At 44.5% G+C, this 25412-nt stretch overlaps 2 protein-coding genes across 2 annotated transcripts; one reads left to right on the plus strand and one right to left on the minus strand.

Moving 5' to 3' along the window:
* Positions 1-338: 338 nt before the first annotated feature.
* ETV4 (ets variant 4) lies at positions 339-10003 on the plus strand (the record flags this gene model as incomplete). The annotated part of the gene is made up of 10 exons (XM_009074656.1): positions 339-386; positions 2929-2982; positions 4199-4319; positions 4872-5027; positions 5408-5652; positions 7112-7186; positions 7284-7352; positions 7851-8020; positions 9050-9151; positions 9782-10003. Coding segments are annotated over 10 exons (1262 nt in total), but the record flags the coding sequence as incomplete, so codon positions are not given.
* Positions 10004-13208: 3205 nt separating this feature from the next.
* On the minus strand, positions 13209-25160 carry DHX8 (DEAH (Asp-Glu-Ala-His) box polypeptide 8). The gene is made up of 22 exons (XM_009074654.1): positions 25080-25160; positions 24454-24526; positions 24054-24139; positions 23337-23446; positions 22920-23231; positions 22474-22618; positions 21779-21982; positions 21211-21298; positions 20788-20885; positions 20150-20297; positions 19575-19756; positions 18976-19170; positions 18639-18824; positions 18179-18389; positions 17681-17862; positions 17276-17416; positions 16838-16993; positions 15926-16063; positions 15401-15529; positions 14274-14470; positions 13948-14127; positions 13209-13428 (listed from the first exon to the last, which is right to left on the minus strand). Exons 2-22 carry the CDS (start codon positions 24485-24487, stop codon positions 13209-13211), a joined length of 3342 nt encoding a protein of 1113 aa, XP_009072902.1. The 5' UTR covers positions 24488-24526; positions 25080-25160.
* Between the last annotated feature and the right edge of the window lie 252 nt (positions 25161-25412).

A 25412-nucleotide genomic window follows, 5' to 3' on the forward strand; every position in this document is an offset into this window, starting at 1 on the left:
TCCGGGGGCTCCGGGCCGGGGTCCGCTCTGGCTGGGACTCCGCACTGATCTGCTCCTCCCGCAGCAGCCCCCGGGCCAGGCGGCGCCCGGTGGCGGCGCTCTGCTAGGAGCTGGGAAGAGACCCGGTGAGCCGGGCGTGTCGCCGGGAAAAAAAAAGGAAGGTGAGGGGGGCTGAGGGTGGAGGGAGGGATGGGGATGGTGGAGGTGTCTGGGCAGGGACCGGGTCCTCCCCCTGCGCCTCCGTCCCCACCTCCTCGTTCCGCCGGCGTCGCCGTGCCTGGAGCATCCCGTTGTCCCTCCCCAGCGCTCCGCTGAGGATCCTCTCCCTTCTTCTGCAGAGCTCTTCCAGGACTTGAGTCAGCTCCAGGAGACCTGGCTGACTGAAGGTAGGCTCATTCTCCTTGCTCTCTTTGGTTTTGCTCGTTTCTGATTTGTCTTTTGAGGTTTGTCCTGGTCCCTTGCTGTGTTTGCCTGGCTCCAAACAAAAGTGTTTTCTTCAGACTTGCTAGCCTCTGGCTTGTGTAAATGAAGACGCTGAATCACACCATTGTGCTGACCATTTGCTTATGAATGGAGCTTGGCCGCTGGCCCACTTTCCTGGATACAATTTTCGTTTCAGGCTGTTTGTAACTGGTTCGATTTTATGCTAATTTGCCACCTATCTTTGTTTGTCAGAACGATATTTTCTTAAACAACAAACTGTTCTTTCCATCTGGGGAACAAAATGCTTCTCTTAATTTTTTTTTTAATATAATGCTTTGGTTGGACCTACCTGGAATTTATACACCGTTCAGTTTTGCCTTTGAACTTCGAATCCCAGGGAGTCCCATTAATTCCGAGTGAAACCAGTTTTAAGCAGTGTGGTGAATTTTCTCTAATTCCAGTACTAGGAATGATCCATTTTCTAGAAAATTCAAAATATATCCTCAAGTACAGACTCCCGATTAATACAACAGTACTTATTGTGATCTAGATACTTATAAATATTTAAGGTAATAGTATAAAAATATGCATAGCACTCTGAGCAGGGTTATTTCCCCTAATTTAGCCATAAGTGAAGGACAGTCCTGTCAAACGTTTCTTTTTTTAAGCATCCAAAAAGGAATTTGCCAACTAAGTAAGATTATTAAGGGGAAAAAAAATCACGTCTTTTGTGTTCATTTCAGACTGAACTGAAATGAGACTACATTGATCAGGCAGTGTTTCAGGAGAGTAAGGGTTGTAAAGATGAGTTGTAAGGGTTGTAAAGATGCGATAGGAATTACCTGCAAACTGTTCTAGTATTGAAACATTCACCTAACTTAGAGCAGAAAAATAGGAATTAATTGCTGGTCATGTAATAGATCTGCTGAATGTGCACACATCCTCGACTGGTTTCTTTTAAATCTCAGGAAAACTCAAGCTGCCAAGAAGATGTTTGCCTCAGAACTGATTTCTGGTAGACTTTCAAATTTAGACTTTCTAATGTTTGATAATAATTTTACCTCCCTAACCTAAAGAATTTGCATGAAATCTCCTACAATATTTTGTCAGTAGCAGAGTATGTGTAGGATGAATCTGTAAGTTTTTCCTTTGCATTATTTTGACCAGAATCTTGTAGTTTGCACTAATGTGAAGTTGGCACTTGGCAACTCTATGTTTCAAGCCAAATAATTTATACAACTGCTCTAGCTTTCAGAGAAACAAACAAAAAAATCTTCCTTGGAGAAAAGTGGCACAGGCAGGTAACCGTGCTGACTGCAAAGAGGAGATTCACGTCACTGGGTATCCTTAGGCAGAAAACTTGAGTTCTGCTGCTTCAGCTCCTGAAAGGGGTGTGGGAAGTGGTGGGGCTTGTGTCAATGCCTGCAGCCTGAGTGACTGAAACAAGGCTGAGTCTGATTAATTATCCCAGTTCTTTTAAGTATAGGTGTTGATTTAGGGAGAACAAGAAAGCTCTCTTTGTATTTCAACTATATGAAATAGATAATTAATATAAAAATTGAAATTTTCTTCTGACAGCTGTCACTTCAGCCTTCTAAGCACAGGACTGTAGCTGCCTGCAGACATGACTGCCCAGAAGTGAGGCTGCATGCTCTTACTCCAGCCTTGCCCTTCATTTCACATCTGTTCTGTGGTCTGTTGCTTTCAGTATGTAATTCTCTTCACAAGATCTTCAGTGATGCCACAGATGGACATCAAGGCTGCAAAATCCAAACTCAGCTCATACAGTGTGATCATTTCTTCTATTTCCATGTTCCTTTTTAAAAGACAATTCATAGAATGAATTTTCTAGGGGTTTTTTTCCTCTGTTCCCCACCTTTAATTGTTTATTGCTCAAGTTTGCTGTCTTACAGCTGTTTCAAGGAACAGTGATTGCATTACAAAGAGCTTGGCTAGTTCCATTCTAATTCATTCCCTATTAGTGCAATGTTGTTCCCTGAGCTTTATTTATGGCTTGTCTGTCTAGCTTAGCTTCAAGTGACTGACATTCGTGGGTTTCCATTCCATATGTCCCTTTACTTTGACTGCATCACCTTTGCTTTAGAGCTGAGAGTGCAATCTGTTGTTTAGTAACAAAAACTGTAGGTTTGTCTGTTGTGTACTAGCTGCAGCATTTCTTTCAGCAATAGTGACAGACTTTATGAAATAATCTGCTGCAAGCTGTCCCTTCCCTGCAGCAAAAGGGACACAAAAGTGATTGTCAGAAGTAATAAAATATTCTAACACAGCATCTGCTATGGTTAAGGTTCTCCCCACAGTTTCTCTCAGGACACACCTGTATTCATTAATCTCAAAGGGAAAGTATCCTTTGTCATTATAGTCATCCCAGCAGAAAGCTCAGATTTTTGCTACATAGACTTATTTCTTATTGTTAATTATACTGTACAAAGTGACTAATCTAATTCTTCTTTCCCTCCCTCCCTCTCTCCTTGCCTCTCCTGACAGCTCAGGTTCCAGACAGTGATGAGCAATTTGTGCCTGACTTTCATTCAGAAAACTGTAAGTACCACGGGAACAATCATTTGTCTCAGAGGAGAGGGGCAAATCCAAAGCATGGTGCCTTTGCTGTGCTGATACCCTGCCTCTGCCCAGGGCAGCTTCCCCATGAAAACTAAAAGGAAGCACTTTTACTGGTTGCCCTTGTTTACCTCCTTTCCCTGGACCCAGCCCTGTAGCACAGCTGGGCTTGTTCTCTTGAGTCATATATCTTATTTCTTCCCCTTTTTGACCTAGAACAGAGGAGAGGGATGGTTCCATTTTCACTCTGAGTGAATTAATGAGTCAGATGTAATGTGATAGCCTGTTCCAACTATTAGGGGCTGGAAAGAATTGGCTGCTCCGAAAACATCTAGCTTCTTGAAACTTCCATGCAGATCAGTGTACTGGACACAGCAATTTATTTTTTTCCCCCTGAGACTCAACTGTTTACTCCAGACATTGAAAAGTGCTGCTGCAAACAGGGAAATGGGTGCCTCAGACATAGAAAGACTCTTATTTTATAGCTCTTTCCTTGGTTTGAGGTGTTCGCACAGATGGAGGAGTGTCCTGCTCAGAATACTGAATCCATCCTAGGTGTGGGAAGACCACTTGGTCAGCACTCTCCCCCTCCCTGTTTGGACAGTGCCCAGAGCTGTTTGTGGACAGCCCCTGTGCTCTGACTGAGGGCAGCTGCAGGATGAGCCATGGAAGCCAGTTGTGCCTGAAGGGTGGTAGGAACCAGAAACAATGTAAGGCTCTGGGATCTTACAGATTTATTTATTTATGTTGGTTTTGTCAAGCTCTGTGGGTGCTGGCAAGATGTAAAGATGGGCTTTTCTGTTGTAGAATGAAAACAAAGGCAGGCGAAAGGAGTTTGGAGTTTTTTTCATCTCTTGCTGTGAGAATTAATTTTGGGGAGGGATGTTCACAGTTGAAAAATGTCCTCAATATCCTGTGCCAAGAGAGACACAGAGCCCTTCTGCTAGCTGCTTGCTTCTGAACAAACAATTAGCCCTTTACGTGAGAGAGAACTGGCCTGGGAATGACTGGTGCATGTAGGGTTCATCTCACTCCTGAAATAAACCCAGCAAAAATATGAGGTGTTAGTGGATTGGATCTTCCATCTTTGAAACTGTAGTCACAATCCTGAACATCCACTGACCTTTTATTGGCTGATAATCATAGCTCTCCATAAAGAAGAAAAGTGTCAATTTGATCTTTCCTTTCTCTCCCACAGTAACCTTTCACAGTCCTGTGCAGATTAAAAAGGAGCCGCAGAGCCCCTCAGAGCCCACACTGTCCTGCAGCCACAAACAGCCGTTCCAGCTCCACAGTGGCAAGCAGTGCCTTTACACCAGGTAATGAGCCTTACACAGGGGAGAGACAAGAGCTGTTCTGAAATCAAGTGCTACAGCACTAGCTATTGATGGAGAATATGATAGCAGCCTGGTCTGTATGCTAAGTAAGGGCAGTGCATGTGCTGCAGTACAGATGAATGGATGCACTGGACAGCTCAGACCTGTATAGAGTAGATCTGGGCTTGGCTCTTTATATTTCTCCCTAGTGGTGTTCCTCAGCTGTCCTTGACATCTACCACACACCTGTCCCCATTGCTTTCCAAAATCTGTCTCACACCTGGCACCATTGCCCACAGTGCTAGGCATTTGCCTGAGCTACAGTGTGAATTCTTCAGCAGAGACACGTTCCTTGGTTTCCTGCTTGAAGGATTGTTGCTATTATGTGTGGGTTCAATCAGCAGTCAGAAAGCAGGGAATTTATGCCGGGAGTTTTCTGGCCAAGGTGGCTGCACAGAGGGACGGCATGTTTGCCTTTGAAACGCTGTCCCCAGGTGCTGCCACAAGTCCTTCTTGGAGAACTGTAATGCTCCAATGTCTGTTTGACTGTTCCAGTGCCTATGATCAACAAGGACAAATTGGGATCAAGTCCCCTAGTCCAGGAACCCTGATACAGTCACCACTCCAACAGTTCTCTAGGCAGGACGGGAACTTTCTGACCCCGGGACCACCCCAATCCACATCCAGCTGTGGATACCTCAGTGAAAACAGGTGAGCTACTGCTAGGAAGGGGCAGCCACTGGCAAGAAAGATTGCCCTCCTTGGTGGTTCAGGGGGGAAACACTGCAGCATTCAGATGGAAGTGCTCCATTTATAGTAAGCACAGGATCCCTTCCCATGGGACCCACCACTGCTGCCTAGGGTTTGAAGAAGTCCATAACCTTAACCCTGTCAGATTCTGTGAATGACAGTGTAGCAGCTACTCTGGGAAATGTCCTTTCCTGGGGTCCCTTCCTTGCCCCAGCCATGAGTGAGCTCCTATAGCCCTAGTAACAGGCTGAGCAAGTTTCTGTCCCTCAACTAGCCTTGTACCAGGGCTGAAATGAGAGGGCCAGGAAAGCAGCCATCTCATGTCATCTCTATTCTTCTAGCTCTGCGTATCAGCCACCTGTGGAGATGTGTCGTTCCTTCTCCTCCTCCCAGGGCATAGCGGAGGAAGATCCCATTGCCTACCAGTGCCAGATGTCCAAACCCTGCCCCCAGTACCCCCATCAGGGCTTCAAACAGGAGTACCATGACCCACAATATGAGCAAGCAAGCCAAGTGGGCAGCAACCACCAGTACCCAGCAGCTGTGCTGATCAAGGAGGAGCAGGTGGACTATGTGTATGATTCAGGTAAGCAGAACTAGCTCGTTCTGGCTGCATAAACCAGGGATCAGTGGGGGCAAGCAACTCCTGAATGAACAGACCCTAAAACTAAAACAGTCTAAAGAGACTTGGGTGGCAAACAGGCAACTGGCTGACTCCAAGGGCAGGCACAAGTGCAGAGCAGGGTCTGGGTGGGCTCAGCTCAGTGCCAGTGTGCTGCTTAGTGTCCCTTGGAGTATCAGCTTCCACTTGCTACTTACCACAGAAACAGGGTACAGAGAAGAGATTTCAGAGGATACAAGAGAAGAAAGTCTACCATTCCAAAAATAGCTCTCTAGATACCAGATCCACCAAGTGATCCTGTTACTTATGCACAAGGGATAAATCTCGTTTTTTCAGCCAACCTGTCCAAAGGCTTGCTACCCTGAGATCACAATACCCTCTTCCAGAGGGAATGTTACTTCTAGTTTCCTAGTATTTTAATGGACATCTTGAATTGTTTCTTTCAAGAGAAACAAACAATACCACTAGGCAAACAATAAGCTCCTATGGGGGTATACAACCCACCACTGTGGTGATGCTGATATTACACTTCCACTGGGTCCTTCTGTCAAGACAGGGGAAGAAAATGTGCAAACGCAGAAGAATGCTTTTTTGTGAGAGTAGTTTACGACTGTAATAACACCCAGTCTGTCAGCTCAGTGTACTTTTCTGCCCTTAACATCATCAAAATATCTGCCAAAAGCAATGGTTATATGCAGGAGTGTGAGAGAAACATAAGGTAAACCATTCCAAAGCTCCCAGTTACAGCTTCCATTTCAGCTGTGGATAGAAAATAAGTTTGATTCAGGAAACACAAGATAGATAGAGAAGACAAAAATTGCAGCACACAGGCTGTAATAGACACTGCACAGAGATCATGAAAAGACTTTCTGCTTGTTTTTAAACTCAGGCTATTTTTCCCTTATATTTTCTCAACTGTTTGTGATAACACCCATGACGATGTTAAAAAGCCAGGGAGACCTGAGACATCTGAAGTGACGGTTGAGAGACACTGTCTGCAGAGACATTCAAATGCTACTGCACTCCATTTACATCACCATAGTACCCCTGGAAAAATAGAATGCCTTCTTACCTGGCAAAACAGTAGCAGAGTGTGTAGTTATCCTCAGCTAAGATGAGGGAGAGGTATCATTCAGATTTAGCCCATTGTCCAAGATTTTGTATGAAGAGTGGTGTAGTGGTGACTAGCTGGCTCTCCTAGCTGCTCTGAAGGACGTCATGTGATAGTGCCACAAAAACTTAGCATTGTAATTCATTATTGTAAGGCTGATGTAGTTGTAACTATCAGTCTACCACTAACCCTTTAGGAGGGCACTCAGAGGACATTGGTTAGACAGCTGTGCTCACCTATTCACCTCTGGAGAGCAAGATCACCTGGCCACCTGTGTTTTTTGAATAAATGAGTTTGTTAATTGTTCTGTAGATGTTCCTGACTGTCCTTCCATGTACACAAATGTTGAGAGTTATCCAAGCCATTCAAATACAGAAGACACATTAGGTAAGAAATGCAGCGACTGTCTTTTTTTCCCTGCACAGAATTTCCCTCTGGTACTACCCTGGCTGTCTACAACTGCTTATGTTGCTTTCTCTTTCAGGCTGCAGCTATGACAAGCAGATGAGGTCCTTTACTGATGATGTCTGTGTTGTTCCAGAAAAATTTGAAGGTCGGAGAAAGAATGGCTTGGAGTTTGGGTGTAAGATAGGGTTATCCAGCATCTTTGCTAGCCACTTTACCAGTGTCTACATAGTTCGCTACACTGTGTTCTTGCAGCTGTGTTAGCTGTGGTTCATACACAGCTTTTTGGTATTCCATTTCTTGAGCTTTTTTAGCAGCAAGCAGACCTTCTAGCATAAGTAGCTTAACTGTGAGGTTCACCAGAACTCCTCTTGGAAGAGTTGCTTGTGAATTGGCCACTCTGTTTTATGTGCACTGAAATATTCCAGGTAACCATTTGTGAAATGTGCTTTTTTGGCTTATTGGGGTTTTCAGTTGGGTGCTTTTTTTGTTTGATTTGGGTTAGTTTGGTTTTTTGTTGTTTTGGGGTTTTTTCTTTTCCTTCTTTTTTTTTTTTGGTTGGTTGTTTTTTGGGTTGGGTTGGGTTGTTTGCCGAAAGTTTTTGCAGTGTTAACCTTAGAAACACCTTGTTTGTTCTTCTCAGCAGGAGACATTAAACAAGAAGCTGGAGGGTACCGGGAAAGACCTCTATACCAGAGACGGGGATCTCTCCAGCTCTGGCAATTTCTTGTGGCTCTATTGGATGATCCAGCCAATTCCCACTTCATTGCCTGGACTGGTAGAGGGCTGGAGTTCAAACTCATTGAGCCAGAAGAGGTGAAACCATTGAGTTTCTCTGCAGGCTCAGGGGAAGCAGCCACTGTTTTGGGGGCTGCGAATTCCCAAGTGTCTTTTCCTCTGCCCTGTGAAGCTTTTGCCTACCACTGGTACTTGCTAGATCCTGCAGCAAGCCAAGGTTTTTAGAAGAGGTCAAAACACTTGGGTGACACAAGTATCAGGTTTAAGAAAGGCTGCTTGTATGTAAGTTTAGAATCTCAGCAATGCAGTGAGTCAAATTATCCACTGCCTTCACTTCCTTAGATACTTCACTCTCAAGCTTGCAGTGACCTGTGCTGTCTCATCACACTCCATACTTGAGGCTGACATTGAGGTTTGGAGGTTTTAGCCCTAGTGATTGCAGAGTTTTCATAAGAGTCTGGAAGAAAATATATCCTAGTCTAAATTTCTCTTCATATCAAAATGACATTAACTAAGGTGCAATTTCTAATGCTGCCATGTTCCAAAAAAACCCTCAGTGATACCTGACAGTGTCTGAGATGTCTGCTCAGACCTTGTTCCAACTAGAGTTGTATTTAACATAGTTTTTGCTACATATCAACCTTTATGGGCATTTTAAGTGCAGATGAGTTGTCTTTGTGTGTTGACATATGCTTACAACAGATCTCTGAATCTCATGGCCAAAGCTGAAAATCATGTACGAGTAGGAAAGCACATGAGTCTTCCACTGTGTTCCCTCATACTTGGGCACCTGGTAAATATGGGACCCTTGAGGATTAAGTGTAGCATGGGATGAAACAGCTCTTTGGCATCCTTAAGCTTTCAGAGTATTGGAGGGGGAGAAGTGGTGACAGCAAACGAGCTCTGCAGGATGTCTCTGCAGTACAGAGTGCTTCAGTTTGTTCTCCTCTTGTTAAAAAGCTGCTAAAAAATTATGGATGAGTCTATTATTTAAATGTTTGTATGTGTTGTAGTACCATTCCTCAAAAGAGATCCAGCTGGATAATGTTCTTTTGCCATTGGGTTGGGCTCACAGACATTCCCACACTTTGATGCTTTATTCTGCAGGTGGCCAGGCTGTGGGGGATCCAGAAGAACCGTCCAGCCATGAACTATGACAAGCTGAGCCGATCCCTTCGCTACTATTATGAGAAAGGCATAATGCAGAAGGTCAGTTTGCAAAGCAGGAGGATTTAAGTGATGCTTCTCTTGTTTGAGACAGGAAGTCCTACAGGCACAGAATATCCTTGAGCTAGCCAGGCAGCCCAAGCTTGCTGCCCCCACTTCTCTTTGCAGCAGTTAATTGGGGAAGCTGTGAAGGAGCTGAACGTAGGCAATGTATGAGAAATAAAACAATGGGGAATAATTTTTCTGTATATGTCTGCCGTCAGGAGAGTTGGAATTTATGCAGGTGCAGGGAGGTACCAGTCCAGACCTGCTCTTGTGAGAGAAAGGCTGCCTGGGGCTTGGCCCTATGTAGTAGGGATGGTCTGTGCCAGATTCAGGGCACTGGAGAGATAACTGAGAGTGCAACTGTCACACTACAGACCACGCAGGGACTGGTGATGCTGTTGTTACCTGGACAAAGAGTCAGCCAGCAGCATGCCCTTTCCCAGAAGCTGTTCCATGGGAGATCACAGCAACAGAGAAGCAGGAGGACAGCACAAGAACTCTGATATGTCTCAGGGCAATTGGCTAGAGCACAGATGTTTTTGCAAGCCTTTCCTGGTGCTAAGGAGCATTGCCTTAGTGCTGCCCGTGGGACAGCATCATTCACCTCACCTCATCTCTTCCCTGCAGGTGGCTGGGGAGCGCTACGTGTACAAGTTTGTGTGTGAGCCTGAGGCCTTGTTCTCTCTGGCCTTCCCTGACAATCAGCGGCCAACGCTGAAGGCAGAATTTGACCGGCAGATCAGTGAGGAGGATACAGTGCCTCTTTCTCACCTGGATGAGAATGCCACTTATCTGCCAGACCTTGGGAGCTTCCCTTCACAGCTTTACAGCAAAGGCTACACATACTAGCACTGCTGGGAGTACACTGGGCCTCTTGTGGTTGCATATAGAAGAGATGGCTGGTTAGTATTCAATCAGTATCAGCATTTATTCAGGACAGCTGTAAACTATGAATTACCTGCTTTGGTCTGGACAAGTGTTTAGGTACACAGGATAATCACCTCACAGCTGACAGGGCTCTTGTGTGCTTGTGGTAAGACCCTCATATGTGTCAGGATGGGACCTGTTCTCAGCAGTGGAGCTACAGCTTCAGCACTATATTGGGTAATTGGTGCCGCCAGCTGGATCAAACACACCTGTCGCAGTCCCTCTTGTTGGAAAGGGAGGGAATGCTGTTCCACCTGGCTTTCAGATAGGAGAATGCTGCAAGGCTGCTGCTGACTCCATTCTTCCAGTACATGTACTGAACCACTGTATAACCTGCCCTCAGCTCTGACCACAAGGACTCGCCTCTGCAAGGCTGGTCTTGCCTTCTTCCCAGGATGGCTGCAGGACAGTGGTCACAGACCTTGTGCCTTCCTCAGGAACACTTGTCTTGTATGTGCATGCTCCTGCCTTATCACCCCCTTGCTCATGCCAGGACTTCATGGTATTTAGGCACTCTGAGCAGGGTAGCTAGAGGCATGGGCCAGGATTAGAGCAGTCCTGGAGTACATGGCACAACAAAATTTAGGGGAACTACAGTGCTACCTGACTGCATTGGTCTGGGGCACAGGTCACAGCCAATGCTATGTTTCAGGTAGAGGGATTGTGGAAGGCAACAAGGCCTGAGACACCAGCTCAGTGTGTTGTGGCTTTTCCAAACTGAACAACCTCTTCAACAACCATACTCAGGATCTTTGAAGACCTGTCAGGCTCTTGAGCATGCCCATCCTGAGCTTGGCCAGAAAATCATCTGAGGCAAGAAAAGAACCTGGTGGAGGTATGATAAGAAAATGCTATAGTAAGAAACCTAAGCCATACATAGATCTTAATACTGGAATTCAGACTTAACCTCCACAGATGTCTGCATGTTTGAGGGCTCTCTGCAGCCCAATGCAGCACATGCAACTTAACAAGACTGACGGGTTTTCCACAATAGTGAACATTTCATAATGGGCACCACATCCTCAGCAGAAGGTGCCTCACTTTTTAATTAGCAGCTCCAACCATGTTCCCAGGTAGACAAGGAGCAGCATGGTGTAGCAGTACAGAAAAAGCCTGTTTCCTACTGCTTCAGATTGATACTTCAGCTGCTGAACACAGAGCACTGCCAATCCTGCCAGCATGGTAGCCTGTAGTAAAAATTCTGTATGTTGGTTGAAAGCCTGATTTCCCCCGATGACTCTCCTCTGCATGGCTAATGCCAACCCTCCCAGCCTTGTCCCTGAGCAAGAGAGCCATGTAAGGCAGCTCTCCCTGCCTGAGGAGAGGCCAGATCTGCTGATGCTTTTGCATGCCCTGTGCACTCCAGAGCCTTGGTGTTCTGGCAGCTCCTGGCACTCCTGCCTTGCCCTGCGCTCACCTGTTCAGCACACTTTCTGTGGTGTCCCAGAAGTGAGGGTGAAGGGGAACCCTTCCTTTGGTATAAGCTGCCTTTACTATTTATGAGTGTAAAAATACTATAATTAATAAATTGCTCTATGTCTTTGGCCATTGCAACTTCACTGAGTCCCAGCCTGGTCCTCCCTTACCTTCTGAGTTTGCTTTTCCCACCTCTTTGGCACCAGCTTTGGGTAGCTGATCCAGAGAGCTCAGGGATGCATGTTTACTTCTCAATCTTGATGGAGTTCAAGAAATGAACACTTTGCTCCCTTGACATAGTCATAACCAGGCCTGAAAGATCGCAGTGTAGCCTCCAGCTGCACCTGGTGTCAGGGGAACAGTTTTCTGCAGCTGCAGAGAACATCGCCCACACTCCATGCTGACACTACACTGGCCACTGAGCCAAGCTCCGGAGTTTTAGTTAGCTTCTGGACAGTACCAGATGAAAAAGCAAAGCAGGAGAGAGGAAGGTGTCTCAGGGGAGCTTATTAACTGAAATAGCTTGTGGCACTTCAGTTTTTGTTGAGCTGCTTCTCTATAGCACTTGTTTCTATTTCCCTGAATTAGCTTCAAGCATGTTTTGGACACACTCATTGCTGTCCAAACTTACAAACTCAGTAATTCTCTTTGAATTTATGAAAATGTAACATCGGGGGAAACTCAGGACAATTAACAACACCCCTGCCCACCTTTGTACAGATACAGTGTGAAACGTTCTTCAATTCATTCTCATTTCAGTAATTTCAGCAAATATCCCAGCTGTGCAAAAAAAAGGGTTTCTGCAGCTATGGAACCAAGTAAGTTTCATCTGTTAGAAAAAATCATTTACAGATAGCTTCAGCATGATCTGGGCAGTTAACTTCTTTTCGAACAAGAAACTGTTACACAAGTTTTACAGACATTTTAGCTGTAAGAGTGCATTCTAAGTGGAAATAAAACACATGACGCATTGTATAGAAAGTCTGGAGATCTGTAAGTACTTATGCTCTCAGACAGTCGTGCTGCAGAGGGGATGGTGTAAGTACCAGGTGATAGACCAGCCTTCAGCACCCAGGAAATGGGGATGAAGGACAAAACTTGTGCCACTGTCCAAGTGTCCAGTCTAGCTGGGTTTCAAGGGATCTTTCTTGCCTTATCCCAAAGCTACAGATACTAAAGATCTCACCATAGACAGCCTGAATAAATGACAGAGTTACACTGAACAGGAAAATGCATAAAATAGGAAAAATGGAGAATGAGTAGCTCTCAAAAAGCAGTCACTGTCCAAGAGCATAAGTAAAAATAAATCCCTTTTAGCAGGGTAAAGAAACAAGCTACTCCAGCCTCTATTTTCTTGTCACTCAGAACACAGTCAGGTTGGTGAACAACCAGTTTATAATCACTACCTTTTTGTTGTTGTTCAGCTCAGTGCCCAGGCTTCTGAGTCTTAGGTTTTGTCTCTTAAAAGGCGAACAACTGAAAAAGTGCTCTTGCAAGACCCACTTCTAAGAGGCTGCAGTGACCTGCAGAGCTACAGCACTTCTGTGCTGAGCTGGGCATCCCTTGAGCTTCTGCTCTGCCAGAGCTGATTACCTATTCATGGCTCAGGTGAGCTTCACGGGAATGTCCTGTCTTCCAGGACACTGGCAACAGTGCAAAAGTCTCAGTCCCACAAATGTAAAACCAGCCAGAGTCCAGGAGGGAACTATGCTCATCGCCGCCTGAATGCACGGGATATCCTCCACGCATTGGGCTCCTCGTAGCGATTGTACAGGGGCTCCAGCCGCTGCTGCTTCTTCTGCTTGCTCAGCTTGGTGGGATCAGAAACCTTGAAGAAAGCTGGTGCAAATTCCACCAGCCAGCGTGGATCAATAGTTGTCACTTCACGCATATATTCCTTGGTGGTCAGAACCAGTTCATGATACACCACCCTGTGAGAAAGGACAGCAACTCTGGAAATCAGTTTTTCCAAATGAGAAGCGACAAGGCAAGGCCTAGAGTATCTATGCTTGCCTCTTTACCTCCTTCAGCATCAGGCTCCTTATAAGCTCCAAGCGCAGGCTCCAAAAGAACCATCCAGAAGAGCTATCACTATTTTCCCCCTCCTACTGCACAACTACTCTTCAGTACAGATTTCCTTCATTTCATTTAAAACAATCCTCTCTCCCTCTTCAACACTCAGTGTTTTAAACTCACTTCCACAATACAGAAACATCCAACTGCAGACCTTCAGGCCTGGCCTTGGCTCCAAAAGTCAGTCTCATCTCTGCACAGGCGCTAAGTTTAGCAGCAGAAAGAGCAAAAGCAGGCTTGAAACTTCTCACTCTGCTCATTGCTGAGGAATCAGCAGCATCTGCTTGGATCTGTACTCTACAAACAGTGCACCCACAACCTTCTCTGTAATAAGGTCTGAAGCGAAACTGAAAATGTCATGTTACTGCCTTCCTTACCATTCTGGCTGCCTGTTGAAGAGGGCACTGGATGGGTGGATATAGACTACTTGTTGGTCAATGAGTGTCCGATAACCTTCCTGGGGATCCTTCTTAGCTGCATTTCGGAAGAAGCCACTACAAATGGCCTTCTGGACCCGAACTGTTGCCTTCCCGCAGGATACCACATCCAGCTTGTGCCTGCCAGACAAGAGTTAAAGAGAAAAAAGTGAAGAGTTCTCCAGATCTGGGCACAGCTAACAACATCAGTTTAGGAAATTTTGTTTAGCTACTACAATGTAAGAACAAGAAACAAAGTCACTACTTGTCTTCCTTGTCATGCTCACCTGTCCATAATGCCCAACATCTGCTTGCGAATATCCTGTGCCCTGCGTAAGGATCGGGCCTGGATAAAATTTTCATAGCACCAGGGATTTGAAAATTTATTATTCTTCCAAGAATTGTACACAGCCAGCAGGGTGAGGTGGTCACCTTCTGTCTGATGGAACTTGGCTTTCTTTTGATCAGCAAGTGCCTGTTTATCCTAACACAAAAACCACACATCAATTAGGTATCTACATCGTAGAGACAATCCTTGTGCAACACCAGCAACATAAGCTCCTTGTCACACACCAAGGTGTTTTCAGTCTACCATGAAACAGGTGATACAAGACTAAGCTAACACATAATGTTGAGCGGTGAGTGACTAAGGACCAAGTGATGAGAATCCATAGGTCACTGGGACTGCTCTCACTAGAAAGTCTAGAATTGTTCTTGTCAGAGAGACCTTGTGTAGACTCTCCTAAAGATCCTCCCGTGGGTGACCAGGACCAGACCACAAAAGATGAAGAAATGTTTTTTACTGAAACATTTCAGTTTTTTATTGCTCTAGAAATAACTTCAGTTGCTCATCAAGAAAAGTGCTGAAGCGGTAGGTTTGACCCTGCTGACCCCCACACCTCTCACTTCTCCCATCTGCAGATAAAACATTAATCAAACACTGGCTACACAGATCAAAACTGAAGTTAACAGACTACACTGCAGGTGGCCAGCACAAGAAATAATGGATTCAAGAGGAGCCTGCTGCTGCCAAATCCCACCACAGCAGTCTGCTGCTCACTGACTTCAAAGAAAGCACCACAAGACAGAGGTGTCATGAAGAAATACTTCCTGTGTATCTGAAAATGCAAAGGCAATCTGAACTCCAGAGCTGGGACTGACTGTGCACGTTTATTGGGAAATGCAAAAAAGAATGTAAGATTTCTCACTTCTACCTTCCCACCTGCAAAGAAACTACCAACACCAAAGCTACAGGCCTTTAACTCTAAAGGTAAATCAGAGAGGTAACACATGAGCGAATGGTCTGACCAAGTTACATGTTACTTTCAGCAAATGTGCTCACTCTAATGCCTGAGGCAGTCACACCAAACCCAACCAGGCTGTAACACTGACGCCTCTTGGCTCAGTTCCTCACCTTTGGCCTGTAGAACACGTTCTGCACAGACAGCATGGAGACTATCGTCAGCATTTCCTCACTGCATCCCAGATGTACAGACATGATCAACATCTTACACAGCATAGGCTCCAAGGGGAATTCTGCCATCTGCAAGAAACACATTTCAGGGCACTCTGTAACATCTTGGAAAAATCTTGAGTCTTCTCAGAGCAAAGAGCAACGCCCTTTCTTGCAGAATAACTTTACTCAAAATGAAGCAAATTATTTGCTTGTATTCACTATCACAGTATCTCAATACCTCCTCAAATGCAAGAAATTTTTAGACATTAATAAAAGTAACCTTATGAGTAAAGGAGAAGTAATAGTTACTCTGAAAAGCAGAAGGTATGTAACTATGGTAAACGGAAAACTACCGATAAAACACAAGAGAATAACAGGAAAAGGAAACCGACAAATCTAGGCAAGGCCTGACAAAACTACTCTCATGTTATCCCTGAAATACTAGCAATCCAGGCAGGGATAAAGGTGCTTTATTTTGCCTACCCTGCGCCCAAGTCGAGTGAGCAGTCCCTCATCATCCAGAGCTCCCAGGGTGTAGAGCTGCTCCATGGCAGTTATGAGAGTTTCCATTGGGGGAGCATCCATAAAGTCAAAGGAGAGCAAATCGTTGATGCCCATAGCCTGAATAGAGGGAGTAGAGAAAACCCAAGTTAAAAAACTGAGAAGGAAGACACCAAACTCCAACCAGAGACACAGCATCAGCAAACACTGAGGCACTACAGAACTTTTAGCAACCCTGGCCTCGTGCCCTTATCCTGACTACAAGTGCAGTCATAGCATTCATCCACTACTCAGCTTTCTGGTCTGCTCCTCTGGTACTGTTTCATACATCTCTCAAGCAAGATGATTTGGTTGAGGAGACACATAGACTAACTGCTGCTTTTGAGGACTTCCTGCCCTGTAAATCAGTGCAGCCTGACAGCTCCACTGGACACTAAATACGTTTGCAGCAAGGGGCATGGCAGCAGCTTTCCCAGTGCTACATACTGGATTGATCCAGTTCACAGGCTCCCAGAGGGATGGTACACACTTAGAGATGCTCAGGTTTGCAGATCTGAACCCACTCTGAAACTGTCTCATCTGTTAACAACACAAATATACTCTACATAGGAAACGCTACTGCTCTTCGGATTCCTGTTTCTCCTACCTCCTGCAGCTAACTGTTCTGTGCAGCTGACACTTATCATTTAGGAGGACCTCAAACATAATAACCCTCAATAGAAAAATGCAGGAGCAAGCCCAGAACCAGAGAAGTACTTCGATGAAGTTTCCCTTCCCTTCCCTCTGTTCACTAGACAGATCTGAAATTACAGCAGTATTTCATGAAACTCAGAGACTCATTTACTGAAATGCGTATTATCACACTGACTTGCTATGAGTTGGTGAAATACCCACCTTGAGGGAAAGCACTGTGCTGGCCAGATTTGTTCTCTGGATTTCAGGCACGTTGGTGGTTAGCATCTCATCTCGATACGCACGCTCTGTATATAACCTGTAGCATTTTCCTGGGCCCGTTCTCCCAGCCCTTCCTGCACGCTGCTTCGCTTGAGCCTGAAAGTAAGAAGGCATCTCAGTGAACAGGTGCAAACAAACAGGCACAGGAGAAAACAAGTACTATACAACAATTAATTATTCACAATTTTACTTGTATTTCTAGAACGTTTTCAGTACCCCACAGGAAAGTATGTATTCCTTCGGTACAGCCTCAAGGAGCCGCAGGGAGTTCCAAAACCCACAGTTTTACCATTGCCCCGTTTTGCTCCCATGGGCTTGGATGCCACATTGGCAAGATACACAACACCCACAGGCAGAAGTCAAACATGGAATGTCTACCTGGGAAATCGGTGTCACCACCAGCTGGTCGATCCCAGTCTTGGAATTATACACTTTCTGCTTCACAAAACCGGGATCAACTACGTAATATATTCCATCAATAGTCAAAGATGTCTCTGCAATGTTAGTGGCAATGACAACCTGCAATTTTAGATTAACCAAAGTTAATATCCTTTAAAGGCAGCATTAAATAACACACCAAGAACATTCCACGCACAGGTTTGCTACATCAGATGTTTTTATACATGTTTTCAAAGGCTTAGATAACTAGGCACAAGCAAAACCAAAAACGTGCTCTAAGCTTTAAGTCATCTTCTCTCCAAAACTACATAATTTCAACAACGTAATACACCCTGCTACTGGAATGCACTGGCAGAAGATGAAGCTGCATGTAGATGAAATTACCTTTCTGCTTCCTGGTGGGGCTGGGTCAAAGATCCTGGTTTGCATTTCACTGGGTAAAGCTGAATATACTGGCAGGATAATTAACTCTGGAACATCAGGTCCTAGAGATTTCATCCTTTCATAGAGGATTTCACAGGCAGTATCAATCTCTTCCTGACCAGTTAGAAACACCAAAATGTCACCTACATGGGAAGTAAATTAAAACATCCACAGAATCAGCTCTGCTCAGTACAACTCTTGCAATACAGTATTTCCATTCTTCACCGTTTCCATTTAAAGCAGAGGATCCCCAACTTTTGCAAGCCCCTCAGCAACAACTCCTAGCCAGAAGCAACATACTTGGGTTTTTCACCAAACTTTTTCACCATTTTAGTTACTGTATTTGCAAACAAGAGAGGACAGTGCTGACAGCATTTTGCTCATATTACTAACATGATCTGTGACTTACAGAAAGACTTTGCTCACAGGTCCAATAACCCGAGGCCATTCTCCACTCACCTGGGGGCTCTGTTAAGTGGATCTGCATTACTGTAATCAGACTGGCATCCAAATAATCAGTCTCTGGCTCCTTTGTGTACAGAATTTCTACTGGATATGTTCTGCCAGGAATTGTGAAGATTGGTGCTTCGTAGAAATACTGAGAGAATTTCACAGCATCCAGTGTGGCTGATGTCACTATCAACTTCATATCCTGCCGCTTCTGCACTGTCTGTAGCAGGACAAAGTGCAAGTCATTTATTGCCTTTGGCACTATTAACATACGGCACTTGACTGAAGCCAGAGACCCACAGCCAGGAGTATCAGGTGTTTTAATGTCTGAGTAAAGAGGCAGCTCATTCCAGTAACCAGAATTTCAGAAAAGTGACCACCGAGGTCCCATTTCAAACCACTCTTAGCAGCACTATCACAGAAAGCAGAGAAGAATGAGCAAAGCAAGAACACTCCTCTACTACATTACCTTCTTCAGGAGTCCAAAGAGCACATCTGTATGTATTGTCCTCTCATGGGCTTCATCCAGCATGATAATGGCATACTGGGTCAGATCAGGATCTATCAAACACTCCCTCAGTAACATCCCATCTGTCATGTATTTGATGACAGTTTCAGGGCTAGTGCAGTCTTCGAATCGAATGGTGTAGCCAACCTAGAAAGGTACAGAAACCGAAGCTACATGATTAAGTTATCAGCATCATAACTCCCAGTTTGATTATTCCGCAATCAAACTAGCTCCAGTACTGATCTTTCCTACTTTTCCTCATGCTTATTTTGGCATTTTCTTTAACATGGAAATTCACCTCTTGTCCCAAGCAGCAACCAAATTCCTCTGACACTCTCTTAGCAACAGACATTGCAGCCACTCGGCGAGGCTGAGTACATCCAATCTTTCCTCTTGAGGTATACCCTGCCTCAGCGAGGTATTGGGTAATCTGTGTTGTTTTCCCAGATCCCGTCTCTCCGATAACAATCAGAATCTGGTTGTCATGCACAGCCTAGAAAAGTCAGAATAGACACAGCTGTCAGAATTTAAAAACAACAAACAAACCAAACAAAATAAGCACAGTCCATCTAGAACTAGACTGAGCACCTACTGCTCTTGCTCCAGACCAAAAGCCTTACAAGTTTTCTTACTGATCAAGTCAGCAACCTGCTTAACCATTCAGCTGACACATCCCTTGCCCACGTAATCCTAGCATCAATTCTGACTTACATCAATAAATACTTGGAGCGTTATTGAAATATACAGGCATATATAATCCTTTGAAATCAATACTGAGAACTAAAGTACTGCACTTAAAAGGATCAGCTGGCTATGCGCCTGTCAGCAGGCTAAACCAAGAATATTTACTTTGAACTGCTGCTTGCACAAACCAGAATGCCTTTTCAAGGGTCTTACTTGTATCAGCTGCTCCTTTAGTCTGAAGATTGGGAGACTCTCTCTCTGTTCAATGATGGAAAGTTGGGTCTTTTTACCATAAGAAGCTTTGTTGCCACCAAATGCATGTTTCTTCCACTCTGGGATATCATTGGGCATCATCCCAATACCTCGCATGTTTGCAGCTATTTGTCTTCCATCCACTAGAAAAGATACAATTTCACCATTACATCTAAGTTCACACAGCACTGACCCTGATGATCCTGCTCTGACTGCTCCATCATTCAGGCCTTCTATACCTGTGTACAGAACCTGTTTAAATGGCTATAAGTTCCTCTAAGTATACCCCACTATTACATTAATCTCCATGTAAAAAATTGCTTCGCCACCCATCACCGCTTTCTGTAATGCATCCCTGATGGCTAGCAGGGTATATCTGTATGCTTCCCTTGACATTCCTATTTCCATTGCAGTGGAAAAGCGTTTCTTCTTTGACCCACTTTTAAACTGTGGTGGACAAACCCAGTCTTGACACATTTCTCCTGGGTTGCCCAACTATTACAAAAAAGGCACAGTTCACCTGTGCTCACACATACCATCAGGGAGAGGATCCACCCAGTGCGTGTTGAGGCCCATGGGGATAGAATCCATCTCTGCTTCTCTCTGGGCTTGTTTAAGCTCTCGCCTCTCTTTAGCTAAAGCACTCTGCATCATTGCAGCCTGCGACAAGGAACCATCTGGATTCTGGAAAGCAAGAAAAAAGTGAAGACTTCAAGCACTACCACTGCTTCAACTTCAATTACCTCTCTGTCATCATTGTCCTTTACAAGCGTCTTCTAAAGATGCTTTAAACATTGCCAAATTTTGTCAATCAGATCCCCAAGACATTTCCACTAGCCTGACCTCACCAACTTCCATGGTCATGACTAATACGGAGCATCCTTACATTGCCTAGTCAGAAGGATTATGGGCACAACCAATGAAAAGTAACTATTTCTCTACTACCTCCTACTTTCAAAAGATGAGAAAAAGCAGAATAGAGAAAGTATGCTCTAACATGCTTAGGTGAAACAGCATTTCAGTTCCATTCTTCCACTTCACTGTCACCAGTCACACCCCAGCTTTATGAGGAAGGAGCTTCAGTTAGTGGCAATGTTTTTCAGGGATCTCAGTAATGTGCAGATGGAAACTGGTTGCTAAATTCCCATTGGTTTTAGCCCTGGAAATTCCTTACCTTTACTATTTTAATGGGACTCATATCCATGCTCTGTTTGGTGTGACCTCGAAGGAATGGTGGCTCTTCTTCAACTAACTCAATCTCAAGGTCCTCATCTAAAATCCACAAGTTACAACTGTTATCAAAAAGTTAAGTATCTTCTTTTGGGTACATAAAAGTGCCTCTTCACACAGTGCTCCCTGTGTATTCATGATTATGACGTACTTAAGAGTTTTAAAAGTGAAAACCCCAAAAATAAAAATGCAAAGACAGGACACAACCAAATGCCAGTAACGATAAGGCCACAGCAAGCCTAGTTCCAAATGTGTAAGATGACAGCAAATTGTGAGATGCTTCATAGTCACTTATATCACCATCTCTTTTCAAAACAAAACACATCCAGAAACACCAGGAATTTACAACACTGCTGGGAAATACTACCTTCTTCATCATCAACTTTAGGAAGAATCCCAGTCTCCTCATCAAAGTCAGGAAACTCTTCCTTGGAAAGCACATTAGCTGCAATCATCTGGGAACAGAATGAATACAACATGAATTTATCCCCATGAGCTCACACAACTCCTGCTTGTGACTCAGTTCTAACACTACTGTGGTAAAACAGGAACAAAGGAATGGTCCTGCGTTCCGGCACACCTCTCCCCAGGTCATCCAGCCTCTGACCAAACACTCCTTTTCTTATTCCAAATGGCACCTGTGTGAGACAGGTGGCTTAGGACTGCACTGACAATCAAACATCACTTAAGTGTCACTGGATAAAGATCTCGATCCCGCAGGTCACAGTGAGCTCTGGAGGTCCAACCTCCTGCACAAAGCAGGGCTCACTTCATATTGAGAACTAAGCTCAAAGTCCAAAATTGCAAGGCAGCAATGCAGAGGTAAGGAGTGAGTTACACAAATAATCAATCGATCCAGGAGATCTATTCTAGTTCATGAAACTCCCTGGCAATTTTACTGACTGACATCCCATTTCACTGCACGCAAAACACACCTGCTTTATCTCCCATTTCTCTGGGTCTGAAATTCGAGTGAGGCGCTTCCGTTCAAGGCTGTCGTCCTCCACCTCTGGGGCATTCACCAGGGACAGGTGACTGGGTCTGTCCGGGTTTCTCATAGAGGTTTCTTCATTGGTTTCTCCAACCAGGTTTCTTCTCCGATTTGGGTTCAGGTCTTCCCCAGTGTCTTGATCAACATCCTACATGAGATTGAATAATCAATCAGCTCTACCTATATTGCACTTCTCCTCATCTATTAACTCTGGTGCTTCCTAGTGCTGATAACAGGCCACTCATAAAAAATGATGATTTGCAGGTTTTTTACTTTTTTCAGCTGGCACTGCCAGGTAAGCACACCCCCAGGCCTGGAGCACTCTACTGTGCCTTGGCAATAGCAGGGATTGAATTTAAAATTAAAAGCTTGTCTCCTACTGAAAAAGGAAGACAAACAGCAACACCTTGAGGTTTGCCTTGCATCCCAGCTATCACATCAAGCCAAAAAAATTGTGAGGAACTTTACATCAAAAGCAAGAACCTACAGAAATGAGTAAAAAGTAAAAGGCTGATTAAATACAGAACAGTAACTCAACTTTGTAAGTCTCACTGGAACATTTATGTATTATTTTTTATCAAAAAAAGCAAAAAATAGCAAAAAGAGGCATCATCTTTGAAAGTTTTGGCACCTCCATACCTTCATGCTTAGACTGGTTTTGGATCCAGTAAAGGATAACACCTTGACTTTCACTCTTTGTCCTTTGCTCACAACATCGGCAACATTAGCAACTCGTCCTTCTCTTCGCAGCTCTGAGATGTGGACCAAGCCCTCCCAGCGCTTCCTGAGGGTGAAACAGACAGAGGGACATGAGACACTGCACATCATTACTGTGATAGTCCTTCGATCACTGAGTCTAGATTAAAATACTTTGTGGTCAACTGATTGTGTATGTTCATGTTTATGGTTTTTACAATGAGAATTTTGTAACTCTCTGCTGTCACTTTTTTTTTCTGGAACACACCTTCATTTTGGCATCAAAGCCCAGCATACCTTCTGGTAGCCTCCTAACCTCTCTAAGGTACTAGCAGAGAAGAGGACCCAGATGGAATAGCACCACATCTATTGTGAACGTCAGAAGGTACCTTAGGCCTTCCAGCTGCACAAAGCATCCAAACTGCATTATACTTGTGACTTTGCCATTGTAAATGTCTCCGATGGCAGGCTCCTCAGGTGGTGGACGGTCTATGTGCTTGTCTCTCCATCTCTCGTGGCTCTTCTCGATGTACTTTTCTCGATCCTTACGGTCCCTGCTGGGACTCCAACTTCTACTCCTTGATCGGTATCTGGATTTTCCCCTGTGCTTATCCCGAGTCCTGGAACGAGACCTAGAGCGAGATCTGTGTCTTCGCTTCCTGTCCCTGCTATGACTTCGGCTCCTCTTCCTTTTCTTCGCCCTAACAAACAAACATGACATCTTTGCAGTGAAATTCCACCTCAAAACAAGCGAGGAGGCAATGCCTGCAGCCAAGACCCTTCCCCCAGACATACCACACACCTACCGGTGGTCACTGCCCCTTTGCTTGCTCTGCCTGTCTGCGCTAGGCATTAGAGCTTCGAGTTCTTTCAGGGCATCAGCTGCCACTTTCACATCATCTTCATCCAGCATATTCTGCGAGAACAGAAAAACATTCTGTGACAAGGCTGATAAAACGTCTGTCACAGACAGTTGATCTACAGAAAGGACAACCATATGCCTATCTAGAAGGAATGCAAGATTAAAAGAGATCAGACACAATACACGATACGGGAAAGAGAAGTAATAAAGCTCTCCTCCTTTGTGGTCGCGAAGTGGAGACAATTCTCATTTATACAAAAGAGAGCTCCACCTCCAAACCTCAAATTACAACAAAAATACAAAATGCAAGTCCCTTGCAGCATCTGAATAGCCGAAGCTTTAACCAGTTGCAACCCTTCATTACTCAGGACATTATGTAAGGAAGGACAAGCTACAAATGTCATGTCACAACAGCCTCATCCTCCAGATACCCTGCAAACCAGTGCCAGTGTGTCAGTGCTGTAACTGCTATTGCTTGTGATGATTCACAGAACACCGGCCTTCCACCCCTTGTGCATTCCATTTCCCAGTGTTCACTTGATCCAGGCGTGAGCATGCACACATTCACATTAACATCAAAAAAGCTTGAAACTAACAGGAAAAAAATGAAAAAAACAAGTTTTCACATAGTCACAAAAGAAGTCTGAAATGATGACCTTACCCTGATGTTGGGATTGTCTGGCCTGCAAAGGGCTGGATACAATTCCCTCAACTTTTCTTTCTCTGACTTGGGCTTGACAGCTGACTCTGATTTTTGAGATTGAAAACAAACAAACAAAACCAAACAATGAAACCCAAAACTTAGAAGTGCTAGAACTCTTGATTCTTCTGTATCTGAATGCAAAGTTTGATAGAACTTTTAGAAATTCAATGCAAGGAGTATCTTGAATTACCATCACTGTGTCACCTTCCTACACATAAAATTCTGATTATTCGAGAACATGTGAAAGACATAAACGCTCCGAACAGCGTAGTCAGAATAACCACAGCACGATACAACAGTAAGATTAGAACAGTAACTGCACCAGTCTCACTAGACACTGAGCTCTGACTCTGCATACCTTTGCTCGTAGATGGCTTTGCAGGAGGTCGCATGGTCTGTATGAGACGCAGCAAGTTACTAATGAGGGAGTCCTGAAAAATGCAATGAAATACTTTAAACAATGAATGCAACACTGTTTTTCATTAGCAGAAGGCACAAGTGAGGACAAAACAAAGCTCAATTCTAAAGATGCAGGCTGATTTTTAGAAAGTATAACTTCATGTACACCCTAAAAAGATACAAATTGAACCTGAAGATGATGATGATAATTCCATTTAAACAACTTTTCTTCTTGCCATTTTCAATCACCTATTTAATCCAACAATAGTTATTTCCGAGAAACTGAAAAACACAGCATCTAAGCATCAGAAGAAGCCTTAGGACAACATCTGCCTTCATAAAAACCTATTTTTTCCATATTTTATATGCTCAATGTGATCATAAGCAGTTTGAGTCTACAAGTTTTAAAAAATGGAGGGAAGGCGAGGCCTGATGAGCCAGGAATACTCAGAGGTCAATTAGAACAGTTTCCCAGCTGAAGAAAATTTAAGATCACTCCTTACAACTCTCTCTTTAAAACAAAAAAGCTCTACAAAGCACACCAGGAGAAGGAAAACACACCAATAACGCTCATATCTCACTTACAGTGAACTCAGCACCATTCTTTAGAAGAATTGCTTTAAAGGTGTCAAACGTGGTGTTTTTCTCAGCAAGGCTTATCACAAACTCGGCTGTGAGGAAAAACAGAAAGTAAGTTACAAGTACCAAAGGCAGCCCAAGAGCTGCACTGCGGGCAGGAGCTGCCCTGGCAGCGCGGGGACCAGCGCGGCCCCCCGGCAAGCCGGGCGCCCTTCGCGAGAGCCGAGACCGAAGCATTTCCTCAGGCTCAAGACAAATTTTCTGAAGAAAAGTAACATTTTTATCGCCCGAATTCGAAAAGCCGAAAGGCGCCCGGGCCGGCCGAGGCCGGCAGCAGGG

The sequence above is a fragment of the Acanthisitta chloris genome, unplaced genomic scaffold (assembly GCF_000695815.1).
Source record: "Acanthisitta chloris isolate BGI_N310 unplaced genomic scaffold, ASM69581v1 scaffold44545, whole genome shotgun sequence".
Lineage (NCBI taxonomy): Eukaryota > Metazoa > Chordata > Aves > Passeriformes > Acanthisittidae > Acanthisitta > Acanthisitta chloris.

Coding starts and splice junctions, on each gene's coding strand:
- DHX8 (XM_009074654.1), bottom strand. CDS start 24,487: ATGCGACCTCCTGCAAAGCCATCTACGAGCAAAG. Junction 21,299..21,778: donor AGAAATGGGAGATAAAGCAG/GTGTGTTTTGCG, acceptor TTCTGTTCCCAG/ATGATTGCAGCTAATGTGCT. Junction 18,825..18,975: donor GTTGCTGCTTGGGACAAGAG/GTGAATTTCCAT, acceptor GTACCTTTCTAG/GTTGGCTACACCATTCGATT.